Source organism: Bactrocera dorsalis, chromosome 1 (assembly GCF_023373825.1).
Source record: "Bactrocera dorsalis isolate Fly_Bdor chromosome 1, ASM2337382v1, whole genome shotgun sequence".
In the NCBI taxonomy this organism is placed as follows: Eukaryota; Metazoa; Arthropoda; class Insecta; order Diptera; family Tephritidae; genus Bactrocera; species Bactrocera dorsalis.
In genome coordinates this window covers 92885174-92900687 of record NC_064303.1, presented here as the reverse complement: position 1 = coordinate 92900687, position 15514 = coordinate 92885174, and the positions used below count along the sequence as shown (strand labels likewise).

The 15514-nt window shown below is 36.8% G+C and overlaps 5 protein-coding genes across 11 annotated transcripts in view; 3 read left to right on the top strand and 2 right to left on the bottom strand.

The window, feature by feature from the left end:
• Positions 1-3858, top strand: part of LOC105223499 (protein cappuccino) — a 128245-nt gene extending 124387 nt beyond the window's left edge. For all 7 annotated transcript variants that reach the window (XM_011201235.4, XM_029549178.2, XM_011201238.4 and 4 more), the window contains 4 exons: positions 1048-1897; positions 1960-2934; positions 3072-3369; positions 3459-3858. In XM_011201235.4, coding sequence (XP_011199537.2) covers positions 1048-1897; positions 1960-2934; positions 3072-3369; positions 3459-3567 — 2232 coding nt within the window. In that variant the 3' untranslated portion in view covers positions 3568-3858. The remainder of the gene's footprint in view (positions 1-1047; positions 1898-1959; positions 2935-3071; positions 3370-3458) is intronic.
• A 2333-nt stretch (positions 3859-6191) lies between these two features.
• Positions 6192-7166, top strand: LOC105223501 (probable RNA-binding protein EIF1AD). The gene is made up of 2 exons (XM_049446848.1): positions 6192-6353; positions 6457-7166. Exon 2 carries the CDS (start codon positions 6466-6468, stop codon positions 6943-6945), a length of 480 nt encoding a protein of 159 aa, XP_049302805.1. The 5' UTR covers positions 6192-6353; positions 6457-6465; the 3' UTR covers positions 6946-7166.
• A 16-nt stretch (positions 7167-7182) lies between these two features.
• LOC105223500 (uncharacterized) lies at positions 7183-13332 on the bottom strand. Its single transcript, XM_011201240.4, has 13 exons — positions 12794-13332; positions 11944-12101; positions 11614-11874; positions 11341-11537; positions 11188-11271; positions 10854-11128; positions 10709-10786; positions 10453-10641; positions 9991-10170; positions 9527-9845; positions 9299-9463; positions 8932-9226; positions 7183-8874 (listed from the first exon to the last, which is right to left on the bottom strand). Exons 1-13 carry the CDS (start codon positions 12795-12797, stop codon positions 8392-8394), a joined length of 2688 nt encoding a protein of 895 aa, XP_011199542.2. The 5' UTR covers positions 12798-13332; the 3' UTR covers positions 7183-8391.
• A 301-nt stretch (positions 13333-13633) lies between these two features.
• On the top strand, positions 13634-14217 carry LOC105223503 (uncharacterized). Its single transcript, XM_011201243.4, has 2 exons — positions 13634-13977; positions 14039-14217. The coding sequence occupies exons 1-2, from the start codon at positions 13738-13740 to the stop codon at positions 14138-14140; spliced, it is 342 nt and encodes a 113-aa protein (XP_011199545.1). The 5' UTR covers positions 13634-13737; the 3' UTR covers positions 14141-14217.
• A 130-nt stretch (positions 14218-14347) lies between these two features.
• On the bottom strand, positions 14348-15459 carry LOC105223502 (uncharacterized). The gene is made up of 2 exons (XM_011201242.4): positions 15258-15459; positions 14348-15199 (listed from the first exon to the last, which is right to left on the bottom strand). Exons 1-2 carry the CDS (start codon positions 15330-15332, stop codon positions 14348-14350), a joined length of 927 nt encoding a protein of 308 aa, XP_011199544.2. The 5' UTR covers positions 15333-15459.
• Between the last annotated feature and the right edge of the window lie 55 nt (positions 15460-15514).

Here is a 15514-nt window from a genome sequence, read left to right as displayed (position 1 = left end):
TTCCCACTGATGATTTTTAGGAACTGTTTCCCTAATCTTAACATTACTGACTACTATGTGCCACTCAAATACTTGGATTCGCGTTAAAATAGACTCCCCAAAATACTTTACAATATTTTCAACGATTCCGTAGCCAAAATTAAATTCAAAACGCCAAGTTCCCAGCAAACTCACAGTTCGATTATTTTTCCGTGTAAAAATCGCTAGAGAAACTTTTGGTATCGAAAACAAATAACTTACGGAATCAATTTTAGCACAAACATAGAAATACAACCTTTTCTCAATCTAAAAAAACGATTCGATTCGGAGATGGTAAATCAAGACAGCTAACGGGGAGTTTCATTGATTTCTATGTTCATATCTGACAGCCGAAAGAAAATAAGTGTGACTATGACTTCAGTACCTCAAAAAGATTGAGCTGTAACTCTCGACCCCCACGGTCGCTATGCATTTTGAAGAGGACTACATGGAAGGTTTTGAACTTTAACCGAATATCTCAAACAAAAAGTTAGATAGCTCTCCATGAACAAAGGAAAACATTTATAAAACTACCAGAAATCTAGAGCTTATCAAAGAACTGAGAGGCCCACTTATATATTTTTGCAAATCTCAAATAAATCTGGGAACTCCCGTATTGGTATGGCTAACAAGCTTTTCTATGTTAAGTGACGCTCCTTTTCATTGTTCCTGCTTTAAATGTAAACTCAGTCTTAAAGAGCACTTAATGAAAATTTATGAAATTCCACAGTGTAGCCTTTCCGAATGGCACTACTTCTAGAGGTAAAAATTGACAGTGGTGCTCAGAAAATTTTCTTATCAAATTTAGTATTGAGTATAACCGACATTTTAAAGAAAATTTAATGCATTATAGGTATAATGAAATCATATTAAACAAAAGCAATCCAAGCACAATCAAATATATTATTATAAAGAAAAAAATATCAGAACATTTAGAGAGATTAGTGTTGTTTACCTTCTTAAAAATGTTATGCATAATATTACTATAAAACCTAACCTTACTTGAACTTTCATTTTCAAATTCTTCAGCCTTATTATATGTATCAATGGACCCACACGGAGGCGCCAACCACATCTGTGCCTCTGACACCTGGCAGATTGGACACAGTAGCAGTTTGGCCGCATTGCAGTACACCCAGCACAGTGCCACGCATACCGAAAGGCGTACAAGTGGATACCACCACAGGTGATCTCACATTTCAACAGAATCTCCGCAAGCGACTGCTTGCCTGTGGCAACCTAACCGAAGTGCACACGGTGGTCAACGAGCTGCTCAATGTTAGCGAAATGACACGACGGCCATCTAAGCGCTGCATAGAACTAACCGATCTGCTAAATGCTAGTGAAGCGACTATTTACGAAATTGATAAACCAGCAGCAGCGACAGCTGGCGTTATTCCCAAGCAATCTCCACAAGATATGGCAATACAGACTGATGAAATATTAGTGACGGCAACAACCACGTGTCCGCTGTGCAAAGTGAAAGCGAAAGAAACCAGTGATCAAGAAATACAAACGGAAGCGGAAGTAGCGCCCAGTGCGCCTAAGCCTCCACCACCGCCGCCACCCCCATTCGATGCAGGAATGGCACCGCCGCCACCGCCGCCGCCACCTCCACCAGCGCCTACATCAACAGCGCCAGCACCGCCACCACCTCCTCCTCCGCCAGGCATGAATGCACCGGCGCCGCCGCCACCACCACCACCAGCGCCCGGAGCTCCAGCAGCCGGTCCACCACCGCCACCTCCTGCGTTGCCACCGCTAAACGTTTCAGCTGTGCCACCCCCACCTCCGCCCGGTGCGCCAAAACCACCTTCCTCTACCACACCGGCGCCACTGCCGAACCCGACGGAAGGCTCTTGGTTTCACACCACGAATAGTAAGTAGTAAAAAGGCAATATTACAAAATCTACATTACTAAAAAATATTTTTTCCTGTCAGCTCTACGAAAGACTGCCGTTAACCCACCCAAACCGATGAAGCCGCTTTACTGGACACGCATAGTTACGAACGCGCCACTACCTAAACCGCCACCACCACAAGCCAGCACAGACTCCAGCGGTAGTGGTAGCTCACCAGATGATGCCGTGGACTCGGCAACACCCAAAGAAATCTGGCAGGAAATCGAGGAGACAAGTCTCGATAATATCGACGAATTTACCGAACTCTTTTCGCGGCAGGCAGTGGTGCCCATCAGCAAGCCGAAAGAGAAAAAAGTGGTGCGTGTGAAGGCAATGAAGGTGCTGGATAGTAAACGTTCACAGAATGTAGGTATTGTGTCGCGGAGTCTGCATGTTGACTTCTGTGAGATCGAACACGCCATCTATCACGTGGACACATCGGTGGTTAGTTTAGAAACTTTGCAACAGATTATTAACATTAAAGCGACAAACGAGGAATTAGAACTCATCAAGGAGGCGGCACAAAGCGACATACCGCTAGACTATCCCGAACAATTTTTACTCAAAATCTCACAGATCTCAATGTCTACGGAACGCATATCATGTATCGTCTTCCAAGCTGAGTTCGAAGAGGCCGCCACGGTAATTGCGCGAAAATTGGAAGTTGTCACACAACTCTCACAATATCTGATCGAGAGCGAAGACTTGAAGCATGTATTCGCTATAATATTGACGCTGGGCAACTATATGAACGGTGGAAATCGACAGAGAGGACAAGCGGACGGTTTTACATTGGAGATTTTAGGCAAACTCAAAGACGTCAAGTCGAAGGAGTCACAGACAACGTTACTGCACTTCATCGTGCGTACCTATATCAGTAGGCGACGAAAGGAAGGCATACAGTTGCTGGAAATGATATTACCGATACCCGAGCCCTCGGACGTGGAGCGTGCTGCACAAGTAGATTTCGATGAGGTTAAACAGCAAATAATGGATCTGCATAAAAAACTTAAAGGTGAGTGGTGAGAGTGAGATTAGAAAATAGTTATAAAAGAGTAAAATACATTTTAAGAAATTTTTGTACCGACTTTACCGTAATGAGGTCCCCATCAAAACAAAAATGTTCAATAATATATATTTTCTGCATTATAGCTAATCAAAAAACCACGGAACGTGTTGTAAGCGCCTCAACCCCCAACACTTTGGAGCCGTTCAAGTCGAAAATGGAAGAGTTTATAGAGAGCGCAATCAAAACGATTGATAAGCTCAACAAAGACTTGGATGAATCACGTTCGACCTTCATCGAGACAATGCGTTTCTATCATTTTACGCCCAAATCACGTGCGCTGGAGCAATGCACACCTGATCAGTTCTTTGAGTATTGGACCAATTTCACGAATGACTTTAAGGACATATGGAAGAAGGAGATAGCCACATTGTATGACGACTTGTAAGTACATTTCGCTAAATTTAAAATTATAAAAAATAGAAAAGTTCACAAAGAGAAAACATTTTTTAAACAAATTTATCACTTTTTAGGTTACGCAAGTCGAAACAGATACAAACACAATCACGTAAGAAGGTGAAAACGACAAAAGTGACACCAGGCTGCCTTAAGGAACGTATCTTGCGATTGAGTAAAAAATAAATTTGTCTCACAGTTCGATTTTTTTATTAGAATGAGAGAGCAAAATTGTTAGAAATATAATTATTTTACGAAAGCATTGATATATACATTAATATTGCTCTAAAAGCTTTTTACGCATTGTATTTATTATATTTGTAATATTAGCTAAGTAGCCTTATATAATGATTAGCCTTTAGACTAAATTAAGTTTATATAAGAAATATTATTTTTGTTCTTTTTTTAAACTACAGAAAATATTTAATTCGAAATTGTTAAATAAAAACGCTTAAATTAAAGAATTACGAAAGAAAAGTATTTTACTGTAGCTTATTTATGTGAGTACCCCCCGTTCAAGTAGAGGTACTTTTTTCAATAGCCTTTTTTTTGACAGATCACGAGTGTGTCGTGTCAAGCTGTCATTTTAGACAACCTTGCGCCGAACAGCGTTTACAAATTAAGAAATGGATCACCCTTTATAAGTAATGCAGAAGAACCAATCCCAATTAGAACCAATCATAAGTGTTTAAAATTTAACATTTTATATGTAAATTTTGGAAAATTTTAATAAAACATTTTTCATAATTTTAAAATTGTTTACTAATTTTTCAAAATCTATGTCATTCCCCTCAAAGTGGTCCTCTTTGGGCCCACTACACTAATGCCAATTGTTTTTCAATTCTCGAAACAGTTATTAAAGTATAAGCCAGTCAGAAGGAGTTCCGAGTGAGCCACACCTCCATAATCGAAGAAAACTGTCAACATAACCTTGATTTTTGACCTGCTTTGACGTGATTTTTTCTGCTTCGACTCATTTTAGGCATGGATCCAAGACTCACCGCTAGTAATAATACGTTTCTTGACATCTTGATAGTCGAAAAATATTGTTTTACAGACGTTAACCCGACGCTGCTTATCAAAAAAATTTACTGATTTTTATTCCAACGATTTATATTTAATTATTAATAATAATTATTGTATCACTCATTGTATCATCATTTAACAAGCACAATTTAAATATTTTATACAAATTAACCACTTTTAACTTATTCCTATAAAACCATGAGTTTTCAAAATGGCTGCCGAAATAAAGCCAAATTTACAATATTTGTATGCATAAAATCTAGTCCGAAATAAAATTTCATATAATTATTTCCGTATTAAATATTTCAATAATATGATAATAAATTTTAAAATAAATTATTCACTTTTAAGCCATAAAATTTCCATAAGTATCTGCCAAAATACATTTAAGGAAGGAAATATTCATGAATGAACCGTTTCCTGCCGCATCTAGCGTTGGCAACTGCATTTCCGTTCCGAAATTCAATATTGTTTTTGCATATGTGTATGTATGCATGCACGTCCATACAAATATATTTACATTTTCAGCTCAATACATTTTTCATACGCTCTGGCAGCACAGTAACAGCTGATTGACATTGTAGTAAATTTTATATGAATAACAATTATTTCCAAAGCAAGCAGTTACAAAATGTGAAAAATAAGGATGGGAGTCGAATTTGAGTTCAGTACTTCAAAGGCGTGCTAAACATACATTAAAACAATAATAATAAAAGTGTCTTATTGTTATGGCGCTATTTTAACCATAGAATAAAAAAATGCAATTGTGAAGCTTTACTGTCTACTTGTTCTGTGTTTATTATTGGAGATCCAGAAGGTCCTATAAACCGTCTTATATTTTTATGAAATCAGCCAGCTTTTATACCGATAACTCTTTATAATAGTTTACTTCTAAAAAACAAGGAATACATTTCATAAAAACAGTCAGAAGAGAAGATACTTTCATAGTATTATAATCGTACTGCAGTGTATGGTAACGAAATATAAAATATTTGCATTTTTCTGTATATGTATGTATGTATGTATATTAAATAATGTAGCAAAAGTCAGTTTTTGGCAGACGCAATCAATAATTTAAGTACGTTAGAACAGATTTTCTGCAATGGAATTGTAAATATGGCTGCGAGCTACTTGCACTTCCTACATCTACAACTTCTATGCTGGGTTATACACATGTAAAGAGAAACATAAGAATGTATGTAATAAATTCACTAACCTTTACGCAAACCCACAAGCACAAGCAAGAACGTAGGGCTCCAACGACGCATTTCACTTGTGTCCATATTTTTAATACACACGAATATTTAACGCGAATTAAACGAAGAATTAACCAAACCTTTTATACAAACGAACTTGTTTCCCGACGCATAACACACACACACACACGAATATTTAACGCGAATTAACCAAACTTTTTATACAAACGAACTACATTTCCGACGCGACCGACCGATTTGAAAATGGCTGCGGAAGTAACGCTATACGAGTCAAATTTGCAAACACAATTTAAACGTTTAAAACCTTATCACGAACCGAATTTTATATAACTTTAATTACGCGCACTTCCCTTGCACTACTTTACACATTTTTTTTTTAAATATTTTTACACACTTTTAAACTATAAACTTACAAATAAAAATTTACGAATTAATACACGCACTGACGGACGAGGAACTGCAAAACCGGATGATTTCCCGTTACTTTCTGGGCTGCCAACATTTCCGTTCCGAAATAAATAAAGTTTCCACTTACTCTGGCAACTCATGCACAAACAGCTGATTGTCATTGTAGTGAATTTTTCGTGGTTAACAAAAAATTCCAAAGCACGCATTTTGCGGCAATTTTCGCAAATTAACTTGGTTTTAAATGCATTTACAAGCACAACATTGCATAAAAAAGAAACATATAAGAAAACGAATTGAGTTGAAATCTTGAATACACTAAAGGTATGTGAAATATACATTTATTGTATCCGGTGTAAAACACCGCACAGCTTACTGTTTAGAAGCACCATTTCAAATTAACAATTTTATTTTCACAATTCACCAGCGCTGCAAAATGTCTCGCGTTGTACGTCGCAAACATGTGCTTAAGGAAATGATGGAAGATGATTTCGAGCTGCCCACCGAGAAGCAACAAATTGTGCGGGTGGTCAGTAGTCGTGGCAATAATCTGCACGAAGTGGAAACAGCCGAAGCAAATACGGAAAATTTCCTAGCATCTATGCCGAATAAGTTTCGTAAAAATGTTTGGGTTAAACGTGGTGATTATGTGCTCGTGGAACCCATCGAAGAGGGTGACAAAGTGAAGGCAGAAATTTGTAAAATCCTCACACCCGAACACATAAAGGAATACACCAAGGCGGGAGTATGGCCAAAAGCGTTTGGCAAAAAACGTGAACACGAACAAGTAGAAATGGATAGCGACGAAGACACAGACGGTGATGACTTGTTGATGAGAAATCCCAATAGACCGCAGGAAGATTGTGATAGCGATGAAGACGATGATGGGGAAGAGAACACAAGCGATGACGATTAAAAATGTCATGCAGCGTTACGTATTGCACGCTGCAGCAACCTCAGCCATTATTCTATCAACAAATGTGTGCTTTACTGTGCTATTAACTAATTTGCGCTATTTTTGCAACTATGCAATTGCGTATGTATATTATAAACTATTTAGAGCTAAAATATTTCAGTAATATGTTAATTGAATAGGTTTCTAGGTTTTGTATTGTAATAAATAGGAGCGAAACAAAAGTTTTTCTGCGTTGATTTTTTTTCCAAATTTTGCTTTTATTTGCATTTTTATTCAAACTCTGCAATGTTTAAGATGCAAATGTTACTTAGAGTGTATAAATCAGTAAAAAGTGCAAAAGCTCGAAATGTACATTTTTTTTATTTTCGTTTTTGCAATTTTATTTTCGTAAGCATAGCACTAACTTTTTTGTGTATTAATGAATATTTTTCGCTAAATTGTATGAGTGAAAGCATTTATTTAAATCTTAATTGTTATAAAGCATATTCAGTGCTCCTCAGTGGACGTCGCCTTAAGCTTTTCACAAGTCGTTGACCAAGCTAAATATCCACTACATTTATCAACGAATAGTAATTTTCTTTTAATTAAAAGCAATGGTATGCAAATAAAAATAATTTAAATTTAGAACTAAATTAAAATTAATAAATTATGTTTATAAATGGTAAATGCTTAAAAGTATGCGAAAAATCTCATTGTACACATAGCCATGTAAGCGTTGAAGCCACAAACTTTGTATACTTAATCTCTTAAATCATTTTGATTTTCACCAAAACGGGCTATAAACATTGAATTCTCGTTCAATGCATGTACTTGGTGTTATTTTGTAAATTTTAAATTTAAAAGTAAATAAAAACTTTATTTCTACACTTCTGCTTGCTGCACAAGAACAGCTGTTAAAACAAGCTTGTGTTCACACATATCAATGTTTGGTTTCATTTACATTACTAAATCCGCGAAATTCAATAAAAAAGAGTACAAACATTATTTGTTTTACAAATAATTTTCCGTTTGTAATATTTTAGCATTTTTCATTTTGGAAAATTCCTAAACAAATCATTAGCCATAAAAATAGATACATAAAATTGTAAATTTTGCTTAAACCAAATAAATACCACAAAAGAACCAAAAAAAAAAGAGTAAAATTCAAAATGTACACTATCAAAGGCTGAGAGTGGACGCCGAAATTAATTCAGGTTGCTAATGTATAAAAATCACAAAGAAGCATAGCACTTATAAAATAGAGAGTGGATTGGGAATAGAAACATTCCGTAGCTGAGATCTTTTTTGCGCATATAACACGACGTTCTTTGGCGCAAACTAATTGCTTTTTGAAGAGTTTCAACTTTTTCCACATATACACACACCCAACAAATATATACACCGTTATACTGTTTGGGTAATTCACTTCACGCAACTAAATTTTAATGAAAATTAAGAAACTGCAGCTTATTCTTTGCCACCATCGGATTTTTCACCACACGTATCGCCCTGCTCATCCACGCTGCGCACATCCTCACTTTGTATGCCGCTCTCATTGAACTGCTCTGTCGGCTCAGCAACTTCGGTGATTTGTTCATGCTGCAAGTATTGGTATGGTTGCGTTTGCATGCCGCAACCAACGCTCGTTGAGACAGTCTGCTGTTGACTTGCAGTTCCCACACCACTAGCGCCAGCGCCACATTTCTGCTTGTCCAGCGGCAATGTTGATGGGCGTATTTTTGAGAATGGAAAATTACTTTGATTCTCGATTTGTGGTGTGTGCACAGCGATGATTTCAGTTTGCGTAGCAGCGCAATCGCGTTTCTCATTGGTGGCCAGTGCGTCGGCTACGCCAGCTGAAAGCAATTTCTTGACATTCTCCTGCGGCAAGTTGCAGAATAACGTTAGGCAGTTGAGTATGTCACGCATGGAGCCTTGCAGTTGTTGCACCTGTTGGCCAATTTTATACAAAAGAGTTTTATATGAAGAGATAAACAACAACTTTACCTGATTGGTCAGCATTGTACACGTCTTGGCCAAGTCGTGCACCGCGGCGGTGGAGCTGTTATCCAGCGCTAAGGTACGCCCACTATCAGTCGAAACGCTGATATTGCTACCGCCGTCCACAGTAGCAGTTGCGGCGCTGTCAGTCATACTGGTTGTGGCGCTGCTAACTGTTGCGCCACCCTGCATTGTGGAGACCTTCTTCCACAGCGCATTAATAGCCTGCATTTGTAGTTGCTGTATTTTACGTTCGTTTTCCAGCTGCGCTTTGGTGAGTTCCATGTCTTTGGTAAGTTTGCTGCAAGTAGAGCAAAAAGTAATAAAATTAACAATTAAAATGAAAAAGGGGTGAGTTTCTATCTCTCCTTACTCAATATACTCGTGTGTGCGTATCTTAAGCAGCTTCTCGGCAATATCCTTGGTTTTCTTGCGTGTACGATAGCCGCGCCAAATCTTTTGTATAACAACCGCCGAAGACTCTGTAGCATGATTCTCTGCATGTTGCACACTAGCCTCTTTCTGTTGTTGTTGTGTGCTATAAATGTAAATTAAAATAATTTTTTTTCAAAATCTCAGCAGCGTAATAATTTAGCATTACCGCTGTGCCGCCTTGTTGCGTATCGTTTTCAGCTTGTCAATGTTTATGTGATCGCTGTCGTCATCCGAACTGATACCGCCCGAACCGGTATCCGGCGCTACCACATGCATCGAATTGCCCGTTAGACGCGACTTCATCTGATTATCCACTTGAGCCTGCGCATGAGCGGCCACGGCCCGATTCAAATTCGATACATTGTTATGTTGCAGTGTCATATTCGAAGTACTACTGCCACGTCGTGGACTCATATTGGGGCTATAGCGTTCCGTATTGCGTTTCAAGTGCGGGCTGCGCATCTTCGGTGAATTGAGTTTGTTATCTAAAACGATTTCAATATCGATGACTCTCATATTTACAAACAATAAATGACAGTTATACAACAAAAAATTTGTAAAAATACAAGATACAAAAATATCGTATGCCGAAATGAAAAATATAAAAAATAGACAGCAAACGGAAATCACCTTTGTTTTTGTGTGTTTTTGAATTTTGCATTTGCGTATTGATTGCGTTGACGGTGACGCGTTGCGCCACAGCGGCGGGACAAACATCTGGACTCATGAGCGCCTCTGGTACGGGCACCATTTTGGAGGCCGCAGCCAAGGGACCACCAACGTTAACGGGCATATTGGTATAATTTTGATCTGTAATATAGAAAAATACCGTTAGTTTGAGGTAGCGGAGATTCAAGTGAACGAATAGCAACATAATTTGTTTATGTGCGGTAAGTTAACGACACCTAACCTAAAATCAGCATATTTAATACTAAGTATATAATTTTCAAACATATAAAAATATCATGTTCTAAGCTAAAAATATCATTTTCTGAACTAAAAATATTACTTTCATATCAAAACATTATTAACTAAAAAATTTCCTAACCTAAAAACAACATTTCCTAACCAACAAATTTCAAACTCACTAACCATTATATGGATTTGGCGTTATCGTGCGAGGCGTAGATTCCTGTGAATTATTCGTGCGTGTATTCATATTACTGCCACCGCCGGTTATTGAGCTATCACATGTGCTTTGTGACATTAGCATCGAATCATGTTTGATATTCTCTATCAAAGAAGTGGTCATCGGTGTTGTGTGATTTATATTGTTCGTAACTAAAAGAAAATTTTTACGCAAGTACTTAAAAATTAAAAAATTTTCATTACAATTCAAATTACTTACTCGTTTCACTTGAAGTGTTGCCATGATAGCTATTCACCATTGAGTCAGGTGAGCCTTGACGCCCACTTAAACGTGAAACTACAAGGAAATTAGAGGTGAAATTAAGATGTGAGTTACAATTAAGTAAATGTGCATATTTTCTTACATCTCGGGGATTGTATGCGACTGCTGGTCTTACGTCTACACGAAGAAGGTGAATTATTGCTCGACGCATTTGAATTCTCTGAAATTTCCTCTTGCAATTGTCGTTGGTGCTGCTGAGCTTTGCTAAGTATCAAACGTAATTTACGTTCATTTTCATTCTCCAAAGCTTTGCCAATAAGTGGGCAAACAGAACTTAAATATTTGGCCAAGGTAGCTTGTTCACCAATGCGAAATTGTCGCCCACGCCCCTGACTGTAGAGCCATTCCGCTTTGAGGCTGCAATTGAATTTAAGAACAATAAATATATATTTTAAAATATCTATGCGTATAAATACCTCTCTATGGGATCTACTACAAAGCCATCAATCACTTTTAAGCTCATACACCAATTCAATACGAAAGGACGATGATCGAAGCCACTGTAAAAAATGTGTGGTAAGTATTATTAAGATATGCAGCAAAATTTTGTAAACATAAACAAAACATACTCGGCGTTGCCAGTCATCATAATACATGGGTTCTCACTCAACGTTAGACTATGCAAATTAGACAAATTAGACAGCGTGCAGATCTCATTTAAATCGCTAATAGAATTTTTTGCTAAGGTTAAAATTTCCAAGGATACGGGTAAATATTTATCACATTGTCGGAGATGCGTTAAGCGGTTGCCTTGCAGATATAATTCCTGTAAAGCAGAAAAAAAATTGTTTTGAAATTATTTTTATTTTTTTCAAATATAAATTTTTATTTGTTTTTCATACCTTTAAATTCTTCAAAAACGATATATCCGATATACTGCCTATACTATTCTCAGCCAAATTTAAATATTCTAATTTAATATTATTATTTAAATGCTCAATGGTTTTAATGTTGTTGCCCTCCAAATTCAAATGCCTCAGATGTATGCAATCCTTCAGGCCCTCAATGGAGAGTATGCCATTGAACGAGAGATTTAGTTCGCGCAGACAGTGTAAACGACAAACGCCATACATGCGTAGCAGCTGATTTTTACTAAGTGAAAGCTGTAACGTGTTATAAAATATAGTTTTTCGATTTTTACTATAGTTTTGAATACTGTTATGCGCACTTACAACTTCAATTTTCAAATAGGAGTCGATGTTGTCAATTTTCTGCAGCTCATTCTCGTCCAGTTTGAGCACACGCACATTTTGGGCATCATCCTGTTTTGGCACTTTCTTCAATTGCTTTCGCGAGAGATCCAAAGTGACTTTATCGTTCTCCTCTTCACCTGTTATAAAAAAAGGATGAATAATAAAATTATGGACAATATTTGTAGGCCGCTGTATAATGTTATGCAGTTTAAAGAAGAAAAAAATTTAATTACATATATTTATAAATAATAGAAAAAGTAAAAAATAAACATTTATAATTAAAATTAATATTCAGGGCATAAAAATTAAAAAATTAAATAAAAAATTCAGTGGCTTTATAATAATTAAGTGTATGCATGTATTTATTCATAAATATTTTATATATGCACGTTTGTAAACTACAATCAATATTAATTTCTATTTATGTCACAAATAAAATATTAGAATATACATTACATGCGAAACGATATTAAGTCAATTAATGCATTTTTAAACAAGTATAAGGACTTGTTAAGAATAATAGAGACACGGCACTTCATTAATATCCTACCCCGCGCTTCCCATTCCTATTTAAGGATATTATTTGTTGTTGTGCGCCTGCGGCAATGTCGGTGATGACGACATCGCAACACATACCACACAGTGTGTAAACAAAAAATATATGTATATTATTGATAGAATTCAGTAAAAAATATAGTCAAAACAAATCGTTCCTAACCATCATGATGACAGGCACTTTTATCCTTGACATAAAAGCGTATAAAATAAAATTAATTAAACAATAAAAATATATTTAATTGTAATGTACATTGTTAACAAGGTAACCTACTCATTTTAGCAGCTTTTTGTCGCACTACTACTTCCAAACGCTGAAAATTCCAGCAGTTTGCTCAAACAACTGAGAAAAATCAATGGCCCGTTGAATTTTGCTGTGTTAATGAATAAATTTAAATACTTCAATTGTATTGTTTATGCTGCCGGAAAACGTTGACGGTGACGGCGACGTCGATGGCAAATGTAGCAATTTTAAGCTGATGTTGTTTTTTTGCGTTGATAGCGGGGCGGTGTGAAAAAATGAACACAAAAGCGACTTGACGGTTTTCCATACACTTTTCTATATAAATTGTTTTTTTGATCTCTTCACTTTTCACAAATGTTTCAATTAAAAACTAGACTTTATGTTGCAAGATCTTAGCATGATGTACAAAATATTTAATTTAATAAAGATGAGCGAATTTTGCAAAGAATTTTTATTTAGAATTTTTTCAAATTGAAAATTTTGGCAGCATTAGCAGAATTTGATTTGCCTCGATTGATTTTTGTACATTTACCGGGTTGCCGCGAAAAAAATTAAATGTCAGGGTTGCTGGTCCAATTGGAAAATAAAATTTCCGATTGGCTGTGGAAAGTTGCCGTAGTTTCAAAACCAATTAGTATTAGAACTGTAAATTTTTATTAAAAGCAGAATAAAGGAGTTTTATATTTCCAAAACCAACTATCTAAAATATAAAACTATTTAATGCAACGCGCATTTCAATTAAACGCAATATTTGCATAAAAGTTGTTAAAGAACTCTTTCAGAGAACGTAAACGATGATAAACGTTCTCTGACTCTTTGATACGGTCTCTGCTATTAGCACCGTATTACGCTTTACAACACTGCTAACAGCTGTTTTAGCGTCCACTGTCATCGTTTGGCGGATTTTTTGTAATTGCATTATATTATTCCTTACTATTTAAATTTATTTATTTTTTTGCAAAAATTATTCAAAAATGGCACCATCTTTTGAGGGACGTACATTTGTAAATGGTGGCATGCTGCGGAAATTCAATGGTCAAAATGTGAGCATATTCCTGCGCATTGAAGAGGAAGCCGGCACAAATCTGGTGGGCATGTCGACGGACAAACAAAAAATTCGCGTCAAACTGCATGATTCTACCGGTGGACGTAGCGGCAGCTGGGTGGAAATCATTGGCAAGCCAATGGGTAGTGATGTTATCGATGCTAAAGAGGTATTTAGCTAAAGCAAGAATACTAAAGTATGCCATTTTTTAATTTGCTTATGTCTTATAGTCCATTTTATTTGCTGAAGATGATCCGGAACTCGACGAAGACGCCTACAATATGATGGTAGAATTTTTGAACAACTGCAAGGAGCTTTACAGAAGTGGTTAAAACCGTTAAATATAAAGATTTTGTTTATTGCAGTTAGTTGAAATCGAAAATATACAGTTTGGTGCGAAAATCAGAAATGGTATTTATTCGAAAAAATGCGTCGATGAATTGTATTTATAAAGAAATAAATGTATTTAAAATGCGCAACGCCCATTTCACGCATTCTCCACAAGAAACTTTCTTCAAGTAACATTACCGAACAGCGTCTTATTCTTTCTGTTTAAATATGGTGGCTTTGTAAACTTCATTTACTTTGTGTGGCAAACGTTCCAAATCTTCCATCAGTGACATCTCTTCGCGCAAGTTGTTCAAATACATGCGTTGTAATTTACGTATCATCGGATTAATCACTTTCGAATTCACAACATCATCCACCGATATAGTTAATGTATCACCTGAGCGGCATTCAAGAAAGTCACCTTTGGACATTTCAGTCATCACATCTTTTTGGCTTGAACGTGCATACACTTTATCGGTGCAACGCTTGCACGAACCCGGTGTTTTCTGCAAACCCATTTGCCCCGCCTGTTCCTTCGTGCTAGCATTAACACTTTCAGTGTAAGTATACGGTTCGGTAGTACACATTTGTTTCAAAGTCTCATCAATCACTTCGTGTAGCTTACACTGCGATTTAACCATCTTGCGTAAGTCTTGTGAACTCTTTTTGCTAACCACAGTTTTTGAAGACTTCTGTGATTTATTACTTTCCTCGGAACCCGGTCCAACGCCGCCCATATTGGAATCAGTTTCATATAAATATACATTGGCGTCCATGCCATGCATTTTGTGTGAGTTAGCGTTACTAGACGAAGGTAATGCCGGCGCTTGCTTTGATTTGGGCTGGTAGTGACGATTAAAGTTGCCGTTCTCGTTGTAACTACTGCCGCGATAACTGTCGGCCTGACTGCTGTGACCGGGATAAGGCATATCGTAGAGCGCCCGATCTGCATCCCCACCGCTGGAGCGTTGTGCCTGTCGGCGTTGCTGTTTGTAGCTCTCATATTCGGGTATTTTGCTCATGTGACTCGTATGTTCTTGGCATGCCTGTCCGGTACTTGGCTGAAAGTTTGAGCAATAATAAATATTGATTGTACCGTTAACTGCCCTTGCCGCTTACTTGTAATTTCGATTTCATGTGATCTAAAAAATGGTGTTTCCATTGATTACGATAGTCTTCAGTCGTGTTGTCCATTGCTAAAGGCTAATTTAATAATGATTTACAAAATATATATATACAACAGAGAAAAGAAGCTTCAAATTACTGATTTGTACATAAAAATGTTTTTCTAATCTCAAAAATATCTGTCCGTTTTGACTTGTGAATCTGATGTAAAGTTAAGTTTTTGCTGTAGCTGACATCGTTTCAAAACAAAG

Bases quoted from the DNA above. Each gene is read 5' to 3' on its own strand.
- LOC105223503 (XM_011201243.4), top strand. From the start codon at position 13,738: ATGGCACCATCTTTTGAGGGACGTACATTTGTAAATGGTGGCATGCTG. The intron at 13,978-14,038 runs GTATTTAGCTAA...TATGTCTTATAG, and splicing joins ATGTTATCGATGCTAAAGAG to TCCATTTTATTTGCTGAAGA.
- LOC105223501 (XM_049446848.1), top strand. From the start codon at position 6,466: ATGTCTCGCGTTGTACGTCGCAAACATGTGCTTAAGGAAATGATGGAA.
- LOC105223502 (XM_011201242.4), bottom strand. From the start codon at position 15,332: ATGGACAACACGACTGAAGACTATCGTAATCAATGGAAACACCATTTT. The intron at 15,200-15,257 runs GTAAGCGGCAAG...TCAAACTTTCAG, and splicing joins ACATGAAATCGAAATTACAA to CCAAGTACCGGACAGGCATG.
- LOC105223500 (XM_011201240.4), bottom strand. The intron at 9,464-9,526 runs GTAATGCTAAAT...TTACATTTATAG, and splicing joins CGCAACAAGGCGGCACAGCG to CACACAACAACAACAGAAAG. The intron at 8,875-8,931 runs GTAAAGTTGTTG...ATTGGCCAACAG, and splicing joins GTACAATGCTGACCAATCAG to GTGCAACAACTGCAAGGCTC.